General features: G+C 39.0%; 1 protein-coding gene across 1 annotated transcript in view; it reads left to right on the top strand.

Moving 5' to 3' along the window:
* Positions 1–22980, top strand: part of SLC7A11 (solute carrier family 7 member 11) — a 430028-nt gene that overhangs the window by 177137 nt on the left and 229911 nt on the right. The window contains exons 5-6 of the mRNA XM_077476913.1: positions 379–478; positions 14795–14839. Coding sequence (XP_077333039.1) covers positions 379–478; positions 14795–14839 — 145 coding nt within the window. The remainder of the gene's footprint in view (positions 1–378; positions 479–14794; positions 14840–22980) is intronic.

Below are 22980 nucleotides of genomic sequence, written 5' to 3'. Positions count from 1 at the left end.
CTTAAATTACAGGCATACCTTCTTAACATTACCTGTTTTGGGTCAGTAAATGGTGAATAATATGTAAGGACTGACAAGTTTTCTCTGCAAAAAAATATGTATTTGACAGATTGATCAGATATTGCTTATAATTACACCTCTGTTTGGCACATTTCATTGATATTCCTTAAGGTGCATTTATCTGTACTCAGATATATACAATGTATATAACGATGGCTGAAATGTGTAACAGTAGATGGGCATTTTCCAGTATAGTACTTGACAGGTACATATCTAAAATTTACTTGTGTCATATTTTTAACATAAAATACTTCCATGTAAACTGTAATGAATGACAAACTAGATTGTTGAATGTCACTAAAAGCCTGTCTTTTTTAGGTGAGACTCAGAATTTCAAAGATGCCTTTGTTGGGAAGGATGTCGGTGTTATGGGTCTACCTTTGGCTTTTTATTCTGGAATGTATGCATATTCTGGTTGGTAAGTAGACACCTTAACCATCATGTTTATTATTTTGAAATAAGAAAATGAGACAATTTTAAGAGACCAATATTCTTACCGATGTAGTGGAGGTCCTTGGAAGCCTTCACTTATACTACAACCATTTACAGGAATATTTGCACTCGTCTGGTGGACAGAAAAAAAAAAAAACTCATCTGGTGGTCAGAAATAAAATACTATTCTTTTACATTTTCACAACGCTTTGTAACAGTTCTATCTTGGAAAGTGATGATCAGATGGAGGCTGTGTTATAATCAGGATCTAGTTCTTATAACAGCAGCAGTCAATGTACGACAATATAGCATGCAGAGGTTCCCATGGTCTTAAATTTAGAACAAGCCTTCGTTAGTACACCAACTTCTAACTAAGCCTATATTTTCACTATGAGACTAAATAATATGTAAGATTTCAAGTGCTATTATCAAAGTCTACCTTAATAATTCATAATAAGTACATTCAAAACTGCTCAGCAGCACTTCATCAAGCACATAAGAGATCATGATATATCTATTTGTCCTGACTTATTTGAAACTGCATCCTGTAGGTTATCCATTATCTATGATCCTATGTGTTCTTCGCCTAACATTAATTTGATTTGCTATTGAAGCAGACGTGGTTCACAGTGGGGCACTAAGCTTGTATAGATGAACTGTACAGCTGCCATTTGTCTCACTTAGCCTTCAAAACTGCATGGAGGGTGTTGTGTGGGATTATCACTGAAGCCAAACCATGAAACTGGTATCTGATGCATATATAGTTAAAACAGACCTGTAGTTAAGTTGAAACCTGTGAGTATTTAAGAAATGCATAGGTATGTTCTATACACTTGCCACTTAAGAAGCTTTTTGTTTAGCATTTGATTAAAGCTCCAATAAATTTAGCATTTTAGGCAATTAGCATAATCCATAAAAACGATTAAAAAATCTGCTAATTCAAATAATGTGTGTTTCAGGAATCCAAATACAAATTTCTGATGTAAAAATACACTTTTTGCACTACTAAAATGCATGTACAAGGAGAGGATAGTGTTTGTTTACCTCTACCTAAACAATTTCAGTTTCCATAAGATTTCCAAATGCAAACATATCAAGAGGTTTTCATCAATTTCAACATATATATTGATTATTTTGTTTTTGTGTTTGTCATTCTTCCTCGACACAAACTAATATTTTGAATAATTATTATGACCTTAAATTGGTTCTTACTGTACAGTGCTGGGGTATCTTTGCATGGGATTTGGAATCTTCAGCATTCCTAGAATCTTTTTGCTGCCAGAAGTTCTGTAAAATCATCATTGATCATATTAATTACAGGTGGCTGTAAGGTATGGTGGGTGTAAGAAATAGATATACTGTATAGATATTGTTTTTTTCAGAGTTTTTTTTTATCAATTTTTTTATTTCTTAAATGTGTTTTTTAAACATGTAATGCAATGTTTTTATATTGGTGCTGGGGCACCAATAAGTAAGTGGGCTTTACATTTTGATGCAAGGGACATTTTAAGACCAGGTTCAAACTGCTGCAATCTGATTTTACATAATTACAGTAGGTGACCGCGATATTGTGTCAATCTCGCCACTTTTATCTGCGAGATTGACACCCTGTGAGCGCCGGCGTGGGAGCCAGCGCCGAGCCGGCTCGCATCGGGAAAGTAAAAAATGTTCTTTTCCTTTCCTGATAAGTGACAAGCATCGCTGGCCGGGTTCACACTGGTGCGGGGATCTGAATTGGATTCCCGCCAATACCATGCACTGTATTTGGTATGAATCCTAAGGGAGAACTCAACGCCAAATAAAAAAAAAAAACGGCATGGGCTCCCCCTTCGGAGGCATACCAAGCCCTTAGGTCCGGTAGGGATTTTAAGGGAAATCCCCTACGCCGAAAAAAACGGCCCAGCATCCTCCAGGACTGTGACATCATACGGGGGCGTGGTCACCATGTGACATCAACCGGTGACCCCACCCCTTGTCCATATATAAGTCGCCACACACCACGTCCCTGACATTGCGGCTGGAGAGAGTGTTGAGTCAACATCTCAAGAAGGAAGAAGCAGAAGAAGAAGAACGGAAGGCGGCAGCGGCAGCGGCAGCGGCAGCGGCAGCAGAAGACCGGGCCACCGCTAGTAAAAGAGCTGGAAGAAGAAGCGGTGGCCCTGCAAGAAGAACCGAAGAGGGGGACAAGACCCCTGAAGTCGGAAGAAGGGGCGGTGGCGACGGAAGACCGGGCCTCCGCTAGTAAAAGAGCTAAAGGAAGAAAGTGGAGGCCCGGCAAGAAGAACCGAAGAGGGGGACAAGAACCCCGAAGAGGGGGACAAGAACCCCGAAGAGGGGGACAAGACCCCCGAAGTCAGAAGAAGACCCCCGGGTGGCGGCAGTGAAGAAGAAAGCCGGGCTCCTCCGCTAGTAAAAGAGCTAGTAAAAGAGCAGAAGATAGTGGAGTAGTCTGGCGAGAAGACCCCCAAAGACGGAAGACCACAGGAGCAGTGCAATAAATTATTTTTAAACCTTATGTGTTGTGTTTTTTTTTAAATTTTTCACAGGTGAATGGGTAGGGGTACATTGTACTCCATACTCATTCACATAGGGTGGGGGGCCGGGATCCGGGGGCCCCCTTATTAAAGGGCGCTCCCGGATTCCGAGAAGCCCCTCGCCCGCAGACCCTGAAAACTAACGGCCAGGGTTGACGAGAAGAGGCCTTGTCCTCATCAGCATGAGGATAAGGTGCCCAAAGCAATCACCCCGCCATGTTGAGGGCACGCGGCTTGGTACGGCTCAGGAGGGGAGGGGACGCTCGCTCGCCCCCACCCCCTTTCCTGAACGGCCGGGCTGCATGCTCAGATTGGGGTCTGGTATGAATTTTGAGGGGGGACCCCATGCCGTTTTTTTCGGCATAGAAGATTCCCCTTAAAATCTGTACCAGACCTAAGGGCCTGGTATGCCCCCGAAGGCATGCAGGCTTCATTAGTGAGGCGACATTATCGCCGTTCTCTCGCTCGCTACTATAAGAAAATGACATTTTCCTATTGCAGCCAGAGCGAGAACCAGCACGACGGGATCGCACTGGTTAGAGAAGCCTGTCGCCGGGAACCAGCGCGACAGGATCACGCTAGAAACACAATATCGGCGGCACCTACTGTACATAGTATGTAAGGTTGAATAAACATAATAGTCCATTCAGTTCAACCTGTGTAGGTGTATGTGTGTCAGCATCAATAATTATTTCCCATATCCCTGTATGTTGTTTTATGGGTGATGCACACCCAAGAGTCTTTTAAAAATATCAATACTTCCCACTGACAACAACAATTGTGGAAAAGAGTTCCAGATCCTTATCTCCCTGACATTGAAAAATCCCCTTCACAGCTTGCACAGCTTAAGGTTAACTGTCATACATATGTGTGCACCAGGCCTTAAAGTATTGGTTAAAATGCACTTACTGTATATATATATATATATATATATATATATATATATATATGTGTGTGTGTGTGTAATTTTTATTTTTTAAAGAAAATTAGTCCTTGCTTGTGTGTTTAAGCAAGTATGACCTTAACGCACAAGAGCCAAGAGCACATTTTATATGCACACTGAACTTTTCACAGTGCACAGGTGGGGGGGGGGGGGGCATTTAATAAGCCAACTAGAAATGCAGGTATTAGCAAATCAGTCTGTCTCTCTTTTAGAAAAATCTATGCAACAATTTTCCTGTGTGTTTTTGACCTATGTGCCTGGAATCCTATACAGTCAATTGCTTTGCATAAGCATGACAGATTTGTTACTTAAAACAGATACACAATTAAGAATTGGTCAGGGTCAGATTTCATTCTGTCGCAGTGCTAAGGGAGGCATTTATTAATCAAGCTGTAACCTTGTAGAAATCTGTCATACAATTAGTCTACTGATTCCTGATCCTGTTTAGCATTGTGTTGCTGTACCACAGAATTGATAAATGTTCCGCATTGTGTACAACAAGTGTATTGGGATTACACACATGGGCTTTCTTTCATGACTTCTTTTCTCCCCATACAAGTCAAAATGAATAGTTAAAAAAAAAATCGAATGTGATTCAGAAGGGGATCATAAACATCCATGAAGAAACTTTGAAGGATCTCAATCTTATCTCAAATATAAGATAAATGAATCAGAAAGCATGCTGCTAGTGTCCATTGTTAAGGCTAATTTGCCTACCTCACTTATATACTTACCTATACATAAAATAAGTGATTAAAAACCTTTTATCTACATGACCATGAAATTAAGAACGAATGATACCTGTGCAAAAAGGGTAACAATCTAATTTATTTAAACTTACTATTGTACAGAAAATAAATGTTAGATTACCCCATAGAATGTGGAGGATACAACCTTAAAAACAACGATGTTACCAAATATTGCTATAATGGTCATACACATCCTTTCAAGAGATTAATATTATATTACGGCAAAGTCCTATGATAGAAAGTGTTACAGAAAAGAGACATAATAATTATCTAGACTTCTTCCTTGAGGCTTAAGAAAACTAGCATCTCTAGAAATCAACATCTATAGATGTTGTTAGAATACCCCACTCCTACCAATCAGAAATCAGGGTCACCTCATTGGTTCAGAAGTGGCATTGAATCCTGATTGGCTACCCCTGCAGCCTAATGTTTATTGGTTGAGTTGCCTCAAATTGTGATTGGTTGTACTTTCAAGCCCAGTTAAAGAGCCTCTGTGTCTGAAAACCTAAGTACCTGTTTAATTACCTCTTGATTTACAACCATCAGCCCTCTTTGATATAACATAAATGAGCATTTCAAGGACTTGTGGCACAGGAAGAGGCACTATATCTGAAATGGCCATCTCTACAAACAATAGGGTAACTTAGTTACTATGCAGACAGCAGACCAACATGTCGGTGTGTTTGAGATACCAAAAACAGTAAATAGTGATATATAATAATATATATATCCAAAACGGGGCATGGTAAGTTAATTAGAAAGTCCTCCCAATGGCTCCCTTGGAGCTCCTTGCTATAAATATTATATTTCAAAATCTCCACCACACCATCTACGCAAGCCTTTAAACCAGGGGTAAGGAACCTTGGCTCTCCAGCTGCTTTGAAACTACAAGTCCCATGAGACATTGCAAGACCCTAACAATCACAGGCATGACTCCTAGAGGCAAAGGCATGATAGGATTTGTAGTTTCAAAACAGCTGGAGAGTCGAGGTTTCCTATCCCTGCTTTAAACTGTACAGCTTTTTTTTTTCTTGGACCAACGCTACACTAAAAAGCATTCTGTATTGTTTTCTGACATTATATACAAATTTCATCAATACAACATCCTTGTAATAGAGCAAATCTCTAAATGGCACACAGTTAAATGGACACAATTGTTAAGATTTCTTTCAAACTATTTAGGATGCAAATCTACTCAGATTCTTTTCTTTATGCTGGCTGCATACTCTTTAAATCAAGTGAACTGATGGTTGGAACCAGCTATCAAACTGTCTGCAGTCGTATAATGTAATCTGTCAGCTGCTTAATGCACCGTTTCTTAATAACATAGCAAAATGTAACAAATTTGTTTTCAAATGTGATGGATTTGATGCCATATCCACAGACAACACAAGGTTAACACTTGTTAGAAAAATAACAGGAAGAGGTAAAACTATAAAATAGCATCAAGATATGTTTCTAAACTTAGTGCTAAACTGTTATGCTAAACTACAGTAGATTATTGTCTTTACCAGCTTCAGATAAGAGAAAGGACATGATAGTATGTCAATACATGACAGAGAAACACCACTAACTCTGAGTCAGTAGACTGAGATGGTAAATAGTCAGAAGTATACAGTATGGGGTAATCTGAACTTGGATAAAAATGTTTACTGGCATATAGAACCACACAATGTGGTCATTGACAAGACACTGAAATACAGTTTGTCATTAAAGTTTACAAAAGTTCTATCCTTGGCTTATTTAAATGTAATTGAAGCTGAACCTGAACCGGGTCCAGTGGTTCCTGACATTATCATGTGCATAGACTGGCTATGGATGTGAAGACGTCTATACTAGAACATTATGAAATGCCTACCTTAGAAAAAAGCCCTCAATGGCACACTGTTGCCACTGACAGGTCTTCAATCTTCACCTGTTCTTACTTTTGGGTTTGCATGATCCAGTCGTCTGATGGGCCGATGATGACGTCACTCCCATGCATCCATGAGGGAGTCACAGCCATGGCACGAAACTCAGAAGAGATGACACATGTTTCATGAAAAGGGACATCCTCTTGGCTGCTAGGACAATGGGGCAATGGACCAGTTGCGTTACCCCTAGCACTACACCTACTGTAGAAAAAAGTACACTGCATACACTTAGTTGAATGCTTTTTTCATATATTCTCTATTTTCTCATATGTAAATGTATTAAATGCAAAGGCTACCTCGTAGTCATATGCTGCTAAAGCTGAAACAATACACAGACTACTAGCAAGAATATATTATAGCGGCTTTTCAGAGAGCAAAGTAGTGCTGGATAAAGTGGACGGAAATTTAAACTGACTTCTATTATAATGCTAATTTGCATAAAAGTAATTTCCTTCAAAGCTTACACAACCTACTACATTTTCTTAGATAATTTCTAAACTGAATGCAGAGAATAAAAAAAGAGATCCCACTTCCACTAGCTATAAGGGAGAACCATGAAAAACGTGAATTATATAACAATGTAGAATATACCATTACCCATTTTCAGAAGTATTCTGAAAATGGGTAACAATTTAAAAAAATCTCCTGACCTTCTAATTTCTGCAGGCATTTCTTAAATTAGATAATGCTGCTATTTGTTTTATACTTAGTCATCAATGATTTGAAATTAATATGGGTCTTGACAAAAGTAAAGAACAGTAGCTTTAGCTGAAAATGTAATGCAGAACCATCTAGCACACTGATATGATATCGCAGAGACCAAGAGTAAAATTAAATGAGAGCAAGCCAAATAGAGGGAAAAAAAGTTAATGGAAAAAAGGAACCAACTATTGTAAAGGGCAGAAGAAGAATTAATTCCAAAAGTAAAAACTTGAACATAATGCATTGAGTAAGAATAATAAATACCATATTACAAAAGTATCTGGCCAGTTTATGTCTATTGAATATTAGTTTTCATAAAAAAGAAAACAAAAAAACAACTGTTCATGGCTTCTTATTGGATGATTTTATGCCACTTTATTATGACTACATTAGATTATATTTGAATCAAATCTGCACTAACACTATTTGAGCATTAGATCCATTATTCAATTCATGGCTCTTGTACTTATGTTTTCTATGTGACAGTAAGTATGATCGACTAAATTTAAAATGTAAGGCCAAGGGATGTAAAGGGGGAAGGTTGTTTCACATTTGTAGATTTCAGTCTGGTGCTTTCAAAGGCCACCTCCCAACAAAGATGATTTTTAATTTGTCAGTGAGCACTGATGGGGAAGAATTTTTCATTCTCAGCATTGTTGTTAAGACTCCATTAAAAGTACATATTATCAAAGTACCTTGTGGCTTTTCAATGATTGTAACCATATTAGGATATCTTAACACCAAATACGTTATATATATATATATATATATATATATATGATGTCAGCATACAATTTTGCTTTTCAGCAATCACAGAAAATTATTGTATTGCCTAGGAGGGTTTTGAAATCACTAAAACTACCCTTATATCCAGTTGCATTATTGATGGATTGACTAAATTTCACTAGGTCTAAAAGGCAGTGGGAAATCACATGGTTTATCACAATCCTTTCTTGAGATCACCAGTAGGGATGAGCTTCGCGTTCGAGTCGAACGTACGTTCGACTCAAACATTGGCTGTTCGTCCGTTCGGGCGAAATCCGAACTCTTGGTCCGTTCGCGTCAAAATTCGTGTGGCGCGCACGGCCCACAATGCACTGCGATGGCGCAGTGCATTGCTGGCTCATGATTGGCCAAGCATGCACTGTGACCCCGCATGCTTGGCCAATCACGGCGCCAGCAGCGAGGAGAGCCATGATTGCCTGTGGCCAATCATAGCTCAGGCTGTGTAGTGCACGCCCCACACTATATAAGGCCGCCTTTGAGGCGGCCTCGTGTAGTGTGTTGGCATCTGAAGCAGTGGGTGTTCTGTGTACCTTCAACACAGTTACACACCAATCGTTTTTGGCTGATTTCCTATCTTGCTCTTGTGTAGTGGTTATTGTCTGTGCCCTGACCGCAGTATACACCACTATATTCACCTCACCTATATAGCTAGTGATTTATCTTTAATAATAGAGCTTGCAGTCAGTAGTGTTAGGAGATAGTGCGTGCTGTCTGCGTGCTCTGTACCCAGTACATACCGCTATAATCCACCTACATAGCTGTTCTCTATTTGAGCCCAATTGCCATCTGCAGGAGTTATTGGAAGTTGTGTGTGCCTCCAGCACAGCACAGTATACATCTGTATATACCCCTTTATCTCTGCTGTTTTCTGGTTATTGTCTGCGTGCCCTGACCGCAGTATACACCGTGATATTCACCTCACCTATATAGCTAGTGATCCATCTTTAATAATAGAGCTTGCAGTCAGTAGTGTTAGGAGATAGTGCGTGCTGTCTGCGTGCTCTGTACCCAGTACATACCGCTATAATCCACCTACATAGCTGTTCTCTATTTGAGCCCAATTGCCATCTGCAGGAGTTATTGGAAGTTGTGTGTGCCTCCAGCACAGCACAGTATACATCTGTATATACCCCTTTATCTCTGCTGTTTTCTGGTTATTGTCTGCGTGCCCTGACCGCAGTATACACCGTGATATTCACCTCACCTATATAGCTAGTGATCCATCTTTAATAATAGAGCTTGCAGTCAGTAGTGTTAGGAGATAGTGCGTGCTGTCTGCGTGCTCTGTACCCAGTACATACCGCTATAATCCACCTACATAGCTGTTCTCTATTTGAGCCCAATTGCCATCTGCAGGAGTTATTGGAAGTTGTGTGTGCCTCCAGCACAGCACAGTATACATCTGTATATACCCCTTTATCTCTGCTGTTTTCTGGTTATTGTCTGCGTGCCCTGACCGCAGTATACACCGTGATATTCACCTCACCTATATAGCTAGCGATCCATCTTTAATAATAGAGCTTGCAGTCAGTAGTGTTAGGAGATAGTGCGTGCTGTCTGCGTGCTCTGTACCCAGTACATACCGCTATAATCCACCTATATAGCTGTTCTCTATTTGAGCCCAATTGCCATCTGCAGGAGTTATTGGAAGTTGTGTGTGCCTCCAGCACAGCACAGTATACATCTGTATATACCCCTTTATCTCTGCTGTTTTCTGGTTATTGTCTGCGTGCCCTGACCGCAGTATACACCGTGATATTCACCTCACCTATATAGCTAGTGATCCATCTTTAATAATAGAGCTTGCAGTCAGTAGTGTTAGGAGATAGTGCGTGCTGTCTGCGTGCTCTGTACCCAGTACATACCGCTATAATCCACCTACATAGCTGTTCTCTATTTGAGCCCAATTGCCATCTGCAGGAGTTATTGGAAGTTGTGTGTGCCTCCAGCACAGCACAGTATACATCTGTATATACCCCTTTATCTCTGCTGTTTTCTGGTTATTGTCTGCGTGCCCTGACCGCAGTATACACCGTGATATTCACCTCACCTATATAGCTAGCGATCCATCTTTAATAATAGAGCTTGCAGTCAGTAGTGTTAGGAGATAGTGCGTGCTGTCTGCGTGCTCTGTACCCAGTACATACCGCTATAATCCACCTACATAGCTGTTCTCTATTTGAGCCCAATTGCCATCTGCAGGAGTTATTGGAAGTTGTGTGTGCCTCCAGCACAGCACAGTATACATCTGTATATACCCCTTTATCTCTGCTGTTTTCTGGTTATTGTCTGCGTGCCCTGACCGCAGTATACACCGTGATATTCACCTCACCTATATAGCTAGTGATCCATCTTTAATAATAGAGCTTGCAGTCAGTAGTGTTAGGAGATAGTGCGTGCTGTCTGCGTGCTCTGTACCCAGTACATACCGCTATAATCCACCTACATAGCTGTTCTCTATTTGAGCCCAATTGCCATCTGCAGGAGTTATTGGAAGTTGTGTGTGCCTCCAGCACAGCACAGTATACATCTGTATATACCCCTTTATCTCTGCTGTTTTCTGGTTATTGTCTGCGTGCCCTGACCGCAGTATACACCGTGATATTCACCTCACCTATATAGCTAGCGATCCATCTTTAATAATAGAGCTTGCAGTCAGTAGTGTTAGGAGATAGTGCGTGCTGTCTGCGTGCTCTGTACCCAGTACATACCGCTATAATCCACCTATATAGCTGTTCTCTATTTGAGCCCAATTGCCATCTGCAGGAGTTATTGGAAGTTGTGTGTGCCTCCAGCACAGCACAGTATACATCTGTATATACCCCTTTATCTCTGCTGTTTTCTGGTTATTGTCTGCGTGCCCTGACCGCAGTATACACCGTGATATTCACCTCACCTATATAGCTAGTGATCCATCTTTAATAATAGAGCTTGCAGTCAGTAGTGTTAGGAGATAGTGCGTGCTGTCTGCGTGCTCTGTACCCAGTACATACCGCTATAATCCACCTACATAGCTGTTCTCTATTTGAGCCCAATTGCCATCTGCAGGAGTTATTGGAAGTTGTGTGTGCCTCCAGCACAGCACAGTATACATCTGTATATACCCCTTTATCTCTGCTGTTTTCTGGTTATTGTCTGCGTGCCCTGACCGCAGTATACACCGTGATATTCACCTCACCTATATAGCTAGCGATCCATCTTTAATAATAGAGCTTGCAGTCAGTAGTGTTAGGAGATAGTGCGTGCTGTCTGCGTGCTCTGTACCCAGTACATACCGCTATAATCCACCTACATAGCTGTTCTCTATTTGAGCCCAATTGCCATCTGCAGGAGTTATTGGAAGTTGTGTGTGCCTCCAGCACAGCACAGTATACATCTGTATATACCCCTTTATCTCTGCTGTTTTCTGGTTATTGTCTGCGTGCCCTGACCGCAGTATACACCGCGATATTCACCTCAGCCTAAGGCCCAATTTTTCTGCCCCTGTTTAACAGGGGCGTTTAAGTACAATTTTTGATGCAATGCTTTGCAGCAGGGCTAATTCCAGCAAAAAAACTAGAGTATATGGAAGAGGTTGCAGTGTGGTGGCACCAGCAGCAGTGCCTACGGCCAAATTTTTCTGCCCCTGTTTAACAGGGACATGTAATTACAATTCTTGATATAATATTTCACAGGAGGGCCCCTTCCTGTGCCCACCCAGAGTAACAGTGAGGACTTATAGTGTTGTGGCACCAGCACCACAACCACCAAAGGTCAATTTTTCTACCACTGTTCAACAATGGCATGTAATTACAATTCTTGATATAATCGTTCACAGCAAGGCGCTCCAGCGCCCACCAAGAGTCACTTTGAGGGCTTACAATGTTGTGGCAAAACCAACACCTTGTTCCGCCATTTCTGCAGAGCATATAGGGCAGGCCCCTACTTTCAAACATCCAACTTACAAACATCAGACAGCAGCAAGTGAGATGAAAAAAGATGGACGACAAAACAAATTATACAGGGGTGATAACCCTTCCCTATGTTTTCCAAAAAGCTTAAAAATAGTTTTTTTGACTGGAGCTACACTTTAAAAATGTACCAGTTGAAAATTACAAACAGATTCAACTTAACACAACAAACCTACACAGTCCCTGTCTTGTTTGCACCGCCTGTATACTGCTGTTCTGAGTATATAGGGCCTGGGGGCCACACGCATTTCCTTTTTTTAATATGGGTACAGGGTTCCCCTTAATATGCGTACAAGACCCAAATAGGCTGGTAATGGGCAGGGAGGGCTACCCATGCCATTTTTCTCAATGATTTTCAACCATATTGCAGGAACCAGATATAACATTAAAACCGCAAGCAGTTTTAAATGGTGTTATTTCCGTTTAATGTCATTTTGTGCAGGGACTGTTCTAAACACGGGAAGCACGTGGCACTTCACAGGCATACTACAGACACCCCCCAGGCACCATATTTAAAGGAATATTTCACATTTTTTTTCACTTTAATCGTCATTAAAATCAGTGCTCCCGCCAAAACGGCCGTTTTTAAAACTTTTTTTTGCATTGACCCATGTCCCCTGAGGCAGGAGTCAGGTCCCCAAACCCTTTTTAGGACAGTATCTTGCATATTAGCCGTTAAAATTAGCACTTTCCATTTCGAACGTTCGAGTCCCATAGACTTCAATGGGGTTCTAACGTTCGTAACGAACGTGGGGTCCGTTCGAAAGTTCTGGTGCGAACCGAACCGGGGGGTGTTCGGCTCATCCCTAATCACCAGCAATGCTGAATAGTCCAAATCGTGCAAGAAGACAGGCCTGTTCTGAAGCATCATCTTGCTACCCATCCAACCCCAGGATATTCTCTAAAGGAGGGTGATGTCTCCCTCACCTACTGTAGGTGCATCCATCGGTAAATAAGCAGACCTTTTCTTATGACCATTTCTTGATTTCTTAGTGCAAGATCTGCTTTAACCACTTGTCGCCAGCCATATAGCAAAATGACGTAGGCAAAGTGGTTGTGTTAGCCTGACTGGACGTCATATGAAGTCTTTCACGATAACAAGCTGCTCACGGAGATCGTTGTTGGGGTGTGTAAGTGTGACACACTGCAACTCTGATCTGGCAGAGACTCTTTACCACGTGATCAGCCGTGTCCAATCACAGCTGATCACAGTGTAAACATGAAAAGCCGTTTATTGGCTTTTCCTCACTTACCTCTGTCAGACGCGAATAGAGGAGAGCTCTTCTAACAGGGGGGGTCTGTGCTGATTGATTATTAGCACAGCCCCCGAGGATGCCCACACTGGACCACCAGGGACACCACCAAGACCATCAGGGATGCCCACCACTAGTCACCACCAGGTATGCCACCCATGGCCACCAGGGATGCCAATCAGTGCCCACAATGGATGCCAATCAGTGATCACAATGGATGCCAATCAGTGCCAAACAATAATGCCTGCCAATCAGTGATGCCCATCAGTACCATCAATTAGTGTACATCATTGCCCCCTACCAGTGCCCATCCATGCCCATCCTTACCACCTATCAGTGCCGCCATTCAGTGTCCATCAGTGCCACCTTTGTGTACCCATCAGTGCTGCATATCAGTGCCACCTATCAGTGCCCACCAGTGCCACCTATCAATAACCCCATCAGTGTTGCATATTAGTGCTCATCATCAGTGCCCATCAGTGCCACTCCATTGGTGCCCCTTCATAGGTGCCCATCAGTGCCGCCTTATCAGTGCCCATCAGTGCAGCCCCATCAGTGCCCATCAGTGAAGGAGAAAATTAACTTTTTTATAAAGTTTTGTAACAGTAACAAAAAAAGTTTTTATTTGTTTAGCATAAAGTAAAAATCCTAGAGGTGATCAAATACCACCAAAAGAAAGCTCTATTTGTGGGAAAAAAAATGATAAAAAATTTTGTTTGGGTACAGTGACCGCACAATTGTCATTGAAAGTGCGACAGTGCTGAAAGCTGAAAATTGGTCTGGGCAGGAAGGTGTATAAGTGCCCTGTATTTAAGTGGTTAATTATATAGTTACTTAAATATAGTCATTACAAAAAAATGCTAGGTAATCTTTTTTTGGTTTTTAAGAAACTGTATAGGGACTATAGAGTTAGGTTACTAAATGAGCAGTGTATATTCACATTAAGAAAGGAATAGAAACTTTCCAAAAAAAGAGAATTCATGTAACTTAGTAAATGACGTAAAGTTTGCTAACTTAAAGCACTCAATCATGAGAACAAAAATCTTGTTTTTTATCTCCTTTTCACATGATCGGGTAAGTTAAGTGGACATTTAATTTGCAAAGGTAACATGCTTTACTCCTTTGTCTATAAAAACAGTGTCTGAAATAACCTTTTTTTACAGGTCTACAACTTAGAAATTGCCATGCCCAATATGAATGAAAGAATTATATGAGCAGAACTTTTAATAATCACTTGCAGTAAATTGAAGCATCCATGAACTGTATTCTGTTGTTATGATGAGCCCAATATGTTTCCACATCTAGCTAATTTGGTTTGAATTGACTAAAATAACCAATTAAAATGTCAGCTTATAAATAAACCAATATGAAATGTAATATACCTGAAAAATGAATGAATGATCTATTTTAATAATGACTATTATAAGTCTAAATGTACACGCTAAGGGCATTTCTATTTATTTATTTTTTAGGTTCTACCTCAATTTTGTTACTGAAGAAGTTGAAAACCCAGAAAAGTAAGTATAATAATATGTATTTTTATCTTAAATGTATTAATTGGAAACCTGTTTAAAATTGTGTTTGTAGATGGTGTAGGGTGGGTTAGGTACCACACCAAGTCTTTAAAAGTGTCTTGTCCCTGATGGAGATCACTTTTAACTCATAAAAAGTTGCATAACATAGCTCATCAAGTGGCAACTTTCTGTTTTGCACTAGTTGTGTACTGAAAGAGCCATTTTTAAATTCAGGCCGAAATGTGGAGGGAGCCTACTTAACACTGCAGAGAGAGCCTCATGATTAGAGGTGAGGTCAGGCACGTGGCTTTGACAGGTCTCCTCCTCAGTTTTTTTTTCCTTTTCATTTTATCAGTGTTCTGCTTCCCTTTGAGTGCAAAATATGCATGTGTAAACCACAGCACAGTGTTTCCTAATTCTATCTTTTTAAGTAGCAGTATGGCTACCTTACGACCACATCACTGCTTTATAACTGGGTTCCCATTAGCTTTAAGGGTTTTCACATTGCTCCCCTCTTCTTTGTATTTATTTTCTTTATTTTTCTAGCAAAACTTTCTTTATCTGTTTACCACCAGCAATGGCAGTGTCTGTACAGACCACTCTACATGACATATCACTTCATTGATTTCATAAATATGTGGGGTTTCTGCAGTTTTTTACCCATTTTTGAATGTCCTCCCTGCATGAAAGATTGTGTTAAAGTCCCACAATCGTGTCCTTTTCCACTTCACAATCATGCTTCTAGCTGCTGGAGATATGTCTGCTAGATAGTGCGTTTCTTTTCTTTGTGGCAGCTTCTGGCAGCATGGTAATTGCTATTAAGCACAGGCAGATGTCTCTATCCTAAGAGACATTGCTTGAGACTGGCATGACAATAGAGGAGAACTAGGAGTTTCCAGTCAGATAGCCAGTCATAGTTCTGCAGTGTCAAACAGTATGTCTTCAATCAGCATTCACCGAACTGCTGTGCTGAACTACCATGCTGACTGCTAGCTTGGTCTTCATTCATCTCTTTCTCCTTATATGTAAGTAGTGTATGTAATAAGCATCTGACACTAAATTAACCCTGTCACGTAAAGGCTTCAACAGCCTTCTAGCTCTGTATCTTGTAAGTTAGAAACTGAGCAGATAAAATTGAATTTATAGTTACACAAAAATACCAGAGTTTACAGAAGTCTGTTGGAGTGATAACCGACACATATAGGTTTTTAAGGCTCCATGCACACCGGGCTTAAAAAAAGGTCTGTTCCCTTGTCAGAAAAAAACGCTCATATAGGGCATTTTTTGTATATAGTTTAGGCGAGTTTTGCATTTTTCCTGCCAGAAAGCTCCAATCATAAACGCAAACCAAAATGGATTTTTTCCTGCCTTTAAACGTTGAGCTTAAAATATGCCTGTAATTGTCCTAATGTGCATGGACACATAGGATAACATTGAGCTTCTTCTACAAGCAGAACACAAAACTCCTTTAGAAGTAGCAATTTTAAAGCTAGTGTGCATGACCCCTTAGTGTGAACAGGGTTGGGGAGCTGGTATTAATAACTAATTTTACCTTTCATGGGGTGTAACATGAAATGTGATTACATTTTTCAACCCAGGCAGCCTCTAATTACCTAACTCCCAACTGAATCGCAGATTACTTCTGTATGTAGACTTATGTTGTTTTTTTTTTTTTTTTATTTGGCATGGCTGTTAGGCTGTAAATTTGTGGATTTGTGAATGGAATACAAGTCTCATCTGCCAACATGGCATAGGGGCATGTCGTTTGTTTTCAATAGGGTATAAGTGTGATAGTGTATTGTTAATGTCCTCCACTCCAAAACTGAAGATCTGTACCTTCATAAAGAACTGGGGCTGAAGGAAAAGTCTTCAGGAGACTAAGCTTTAAACCCAAGATCCACTGATCATAGTTGCAATGATTTACAGCCTCCAAAGCAAAAAAAATATTAAATTATCATTTTTTGTTTTTGCAATATAGGCAAAAGGTGGAATCATTTTCTATATTTAAAAAAAAAAATCTGTAACACGGATAATTATAATGGAAACTTTTATTTTTTTTGGTGGAGTAAGAAGGATTAGACTGTTGAGTCCCAACTGGGGATATTTAGTCCTCTATTTGTAATGGTGACTATCAATGAGAAAGAAAGTGAGGGAGGTCCAAAATGTTATAGCTATGTTATAGCTATCCCCAGAACAAGAAGTATAGTGAAATCTTCCACTGGGGGAACCCGTTTCAGGTATAACTGTCCAAGAGGGAAATTTCCCCTTTACTTTGGGAGATTTCTTCTAACTTCCTTTTGAATTTCTAGGACAGGAAGTGAAAGTAAAATTCCCCGATGGTACACAAACAGCAAATATTTTGGCAGGAGTTAACTTTACTTTTTCCAAAACTATGTATGCAATGTATTTGGAAAAATGTGAGTATTTGTTTTACTGCATTCTGTAAATGGTATTCTATACATGTTATTGGGCATGTTTTTGGAGAATCAGACAACCAATGATCAGGGTTTGAATAGTAAGCAAAACTGCTTAGCTGATTCCAAATTGTAAACTAACATTTCCTTTTTTTTTACAATCCCAATTGAAATTTTTGTAACAATGTCATTGCTTGCACCTGCACAGAATGCTGGAAATGTGAACAAATAGTGATAACGAGCCTTAATAAATATCTTGCTCGTGTGTATAATTTTGTTACATGCAGATGAGGGTTGAAGCCTCTTATTTGCTTACTAACACATGAGAAATGTGTTTGTTTAATTTCTCTCTAAGATGGTGATGCATTGCCTGATGATCAGATTGTTTGCAGGAGTTTGACTCTGTTGCTATTGTATGTTTTAAATTAATTGTTAAAACAGGCAGATGCGTTTACTGTGTTTTCCCAGCTGCTGACACTGTGAACACTCTGCATTATTGTAAAGGACTGCTCGGTTTTTTAAGCAGACATATCATTATTGCTTATGAATTTTACAATGCAGTTGTGTTTTAGATACTATCATTGTTGTTGAATATGAAAGCAGAAAACACATTTCCTGTTTGAAAAAACAAAACAAAAACAAAGCACAAACACATAATATACATGTGAACAGCAAAGTAATAACAAGGGAAATTGAGGGAGTTTGCAAGAACTTGAGCATGCGTTTATTTTTTATTTATAAACCAAGCCTTCCGGATGTCCCCGTTTCAGACACATATCTCTGTGCTTGTCTTTCTGCAAGAACTGTACCTCTTGTAATGTTGACATTTAGATTTACAAAAATGTAAAAGTTAGCAAAAGTTAGAAACAAAGTTGCTGATGAGGTCATTTTTGGACTTATCTTTGTACACAATTTGATGAAGTTAGTGAACAGTTATGCCCCGTACACACGATCGGACATTCTGATGACAAAATCCGTTGGATGTTTTCCGACGGATTTTGGCCCAAACTTATCTTGCATACACACGGTCGCACAAAGTTGTCGGAAAATCCAATTGTTCAGAACGAGGTGCCGTACAACACATACGATGGTGCTATAAAGAGGCCAGTAGCCAATAGCTTTCGTCTCGTAATTTATTCTGAGCATGTGTGGCAATTTGTCCGTTGGAATTGTCTACTCACGATCAGAATTTAAATGATTGGATTTTGTTGTTAGAAAATTTTAGATCCTACTCTCAAACTATGTGTGTCTGAAATTCCAAAGGAAATAGTCCGATGGAGCTCCCACACGATCTGATTTTCCGACAACACGATCTGATCACACATTTTCTGTCAGAATGTCCGACCGTGTGTACAGGGCATTACATTTCTATTTTACTGACAGCAAAACTGTCAATGTCCATCCCCACCCCTTTCTCTTTTTTTGCTGGGTTGCAAGAAAAAGTAATGTTAAAAAGACAATGAAACAGTTAAATAAACGTCTAAAATAGCCATTTTTAATATAAAGTGCTTAGATTACAAACAGAGATTGGTGAATAATCAAACAATTATTCAACTCCACAGATCTGTTCTTCATGGAAATGATCCTTTGATTTTTTTACTTTATTTATTTATTTCATTTTGAAGAAACATTTTTGAAATGTTAATGTTTCCTAATAAATTTATAAAAATAAAAAAGCCATTGAGAGCATGGGACCGAAGCATGGCAACCTTCTGGAATATTAAAGTTTGGTTACTGTGCTGAATCTCTATGAGATTCATTTATGGTGCTGGAAGCCACAGAGTAAATAAGACATGGGTAAACTTTGTTGCCCCAGATTTAACTCTAGGTTGATATGTTTAATGAAGAGGAGAGCAGTAAGGGGAATATTTGATATTTCAGGCCTGCTTCATACTATAGAATGTTTGCGGCCTGCATTTGCATGGGCATGGCATGCATCATTTTCAAAACGCAGCCACAGGGAAATCACATGGTGCTTTTGCACCATCCAATTTCCATATGGTTCCTGTCCCCACAAATGTACTGCATTTTTAGATGAATGTGGGTGCCATTAAGAATGAATGGCATTCCTGCATGCTTTTAAACAGCAGCGCATTTTTACTGTGATTCCTGCAGTTGCAACCATGCGCAATAGTGTCTTAGCTTTTCTACACTCAAATTACAGTGAATGGACACTCTTAACTAGGTCATTAGGGCTGGAGAAGTTTTTTGCCCAAACTGTCTTTTTAGTGTTCTTTGGATACAGAACAGCCTGAGTGCCCCTAGCAACAATTGAGTGTTTTAAAGGGTCTTCTCTTATGGAGACACCCCTAAGAACCATAAGAATAAAAGACTGGTATCAACTATGGAGGTACTGATCCTTATACCAGATTCAGTAGGCTGCGATAATTTTGTGTATCAAGACCATTCATTTTTTATTTCATCAAAAAAAAAAAAAATATATATATATATATATATATATATATATATATATATATATATATATATATATATACATATATACATATATACATATATATATATATATATATATATATATATATATATATATATATATATATATATAATACACCAGGTCCCCCAACCTGACTGATATTTGGGTCATCTGTCACCTGTGAACTAGTCCTAGTGGAATTTCAAACCTTGTGGATCAATCAACTATTCTTTTAGAAATGATTTTAGAAAACAAAAAAAATATATCAATGTTATCATTAGATCTCATTTAGGTGTGCATTTCTTTTTCTAGAAAACAAATATTTTTGTTACTGTGAGCAATATTTAAATATTTAAAAACACCAGAACACTATTTAGTCATAGGTTTTCATAGTATGCTCTTTGAGTTACCCTTGATAATGATATGTATCTGAAATAACACAGTGCATGGTATTTGTAAATGTGAGAACATTGTGTCCTATGTGTATCAGGCATGGACCAATTTTTTTGTTCTACCATAAATGAGAGCTAGAAAAAGAAGTCTTATGACTACAAATTCTTCTTTTGAAATGTGTCCTTGTTCAGGAAGTTGAGAGCATGATGACATAGATGCTAGTTCATTTTAAAGATTAAATAATGCTTCATTAAAATACATTAAGGGCAGTTTAATACAGCTGTGGTCATTGTAAATAATACCACAAAGCCCTTATTTCCCCTTTCAACCCAAGTGTTGTTTCTCCCATTAGCCTTCACTGCAACATTCTCCCCTCCCTTTACCCTGAAAAAGGCAAGATCAGAACCTCAACTTTGAGTCCCTAAAATGTCATTCCATTTCCATTTGAAGCATGGCAATAACATTCCTGTCTGAGGCATGATAAATTTACGTGGCTTCATTAGCAAGGTGATTGACTTAACCATTCAACGTTTGGCTTGATTAATTAATAAAGGGCACACACATACTGTTACATTTGATATATTATTGCATATAAAGTTTGAGCTCTTGATAGTTTCAGATCCCAACCGCATTTACCAATATAGCTGGGGATTTATTTATTTTTTTATTAAATTTGAATATCAAGCATTTTTTGAAGAATACTGCAATATCAATTTTATTATCATTGATTTTAAAGTGATAGCCTTGTATCTTCCCTATTTTGCAAGCCCCATGGAAAGTTCTAACATGGGTGCAATATAGGGAGAACCTGTCTCTTTTTTGTAATGGCATATAGACTGATATGAGTTTTCACTCTCCTATCTGGTAGATTGTTTAGAAATGTTGTACTTTCCAACAGTTTCAAGTTCTAAAACTGGGACCCAAATATAAGTGTCAGCTAAGTATCTTCTTTGATCAACTGTACAGCTTACGAGTTTCTATAAAAAAATACTGTACATGGTTTCATTTATATGTATTATATATTACTGTTATGTTGTAATACTACTGTACTTTGGTTGCAGTTTACTGTGTCCAAAAGTGACAACTCTGTAATCTAATCTTGCAGTTCTTTTAATTATTAAGACTTAAACATCTGCCATCTTTAAGCTGTATATATACTGCCTGGACAACAGGTTACTGGGGTCATGGCTTGGGCTGCATCCATGATCTTTGCATCATTTTTTAGTGCAGGAAATGGGTTTTCTGAAAAAAGTGTTCTGAGAAGCTTTAAAACCACCTGATTACTTTTAAAAGGCTCAGAAAGGGGGCTTTTTGTGACTACTAGAGGTTGGACTGGTTGGCCACAAGACAGAGAACCCTATGCGCATCGGGACCCTTCGGGGTAAGACCGCGCTATATTAAGATTCCTCTCAACTCAACCCTTGTTATTATCAACAAAGCTGGAAGTAAACACGGATTTCATTCCTCAAGGTTTCGGTTCTGTGTTTTCCTGACCAGTACCAGCCAGCAAAGCAGCTAATAACACCAATCTATATTTGGCAGAAGAGGGATCAGGGTCTAATAGATCTATAATCTCTCCATAAATAATACCTGTCACCGCTCAAGCTAACACAAGGGATGTTGTTCACACCTTGTAATAGCAATAAATTTGAATTAAAAAAAAGTGTAAAAAAACAAATAAAATAAAATACATTTTAAAAATTTAAGTACTCCTGTCTACTCATACTAATGTGAAAATGTGCATATATATCCAGCAAGTATATGTAAATAGTGATTGCACCATACAAGTGTGGTATCACTGCAAACACCATAATCAGAGCAATAATTCTAGAACCAGAGCTCCATATTTAATTCTAAACTGTTAACCTGTAAATGCTTTTAAATAATTGTTTATGAAGAATTCTAAGTACTGTAGTTTGTTGCCATGTCATTGGTGCCCAGCTCCTTCTCCATTCATAAATGCTGTATTATAGTTGCAATGAGTGAAAAACTATCTATGAATGGAAAATAAGTGGATGAATGAGATGTCTTTCTTTCAAAGGTCCTCCATTCACAGATAGTTTTTTTTAGTTTATTCATAAAAGCACAGTTTCATTGAATGGAGAAGGAGGTAGACTAAAAGGGTGGGCATAACTGACACTCTTAATGAGTGGTTATGACAACAGCACAATGAACACATCCCAATGAATGTAAGTAATGTCCCTTGTGCTGATTTTGTAAAACATTTTTTTGATTCAACTTGAGCTTTGTGAATGGAAGAGGTGGGCAGAAGGGGTGAGCATAGTCAGCAGTTTGTGACAAGTCCCTTGGCTCTATTAACCCCTGTGGCGCTTGCAAATTACAGCCGCAAGGGTTGGAGGGATCAACTAAATCTGCAGCAGAAGGGACACATCCAATTGATTGTACGTACTGCCCCCTGTGCTGATTTTTTGAAAAGCATTGTTTTCACTAAATGTACGATTTAAGACTTTGTAGTACATTCTTTCATATATTATTTTGTTTGGATGCCGGCTGATGCTATTTGTAATAAACACAATGAAAAAATGCAGAAACAAATTATTAATAATAATAATAATAGAAAGCTTTGTACAACAAGTAAGCAAATAATCTGCAAACATATTTCTCCATGCTTGAACCTTACTGGTTAGATCAACATACTGTCTACACTTGCATTTATTTGATAATGCAGAAAATAATTAGGTATCATTTTAAAGTCAGAACAGGAGAATAGCTCAGGCTAATATGTATACTTCAGTTCTATGGAGTAATCACTGTGACAATAATTGCTTTTTGCAAATCAGAAATGGAAATTTTTTAATAGTTGACTACATGACATGCACAAACACTGCACTTTTCAACATTTAATATAAATAGCCATAATACTGTGAGTAATGAGATAACAG

The sequence above is a fragment of the Lithobates pipiens genome, unplaced genomic scaffold, assembly GCF_037356315.1.
Source record: "Lithobates pipiens isolate NorthernLeopardFrog02 unplaced genomic scaffold, aLitPip1_a1.2 Scaffold_13, whole genome shotgun sequence".
Classification (NCBI taxonomy): domain Eukaryota; kingdom Metazoa; phylum Chordata; class Amphibia; order Anura; family Ranidae; genus Lithobates; species Lithobates pipiens.
Note: the sequence above shows the minus strand (reverse complement) of the source record. Positions and strands in the feature narration are given on the sequence as shown.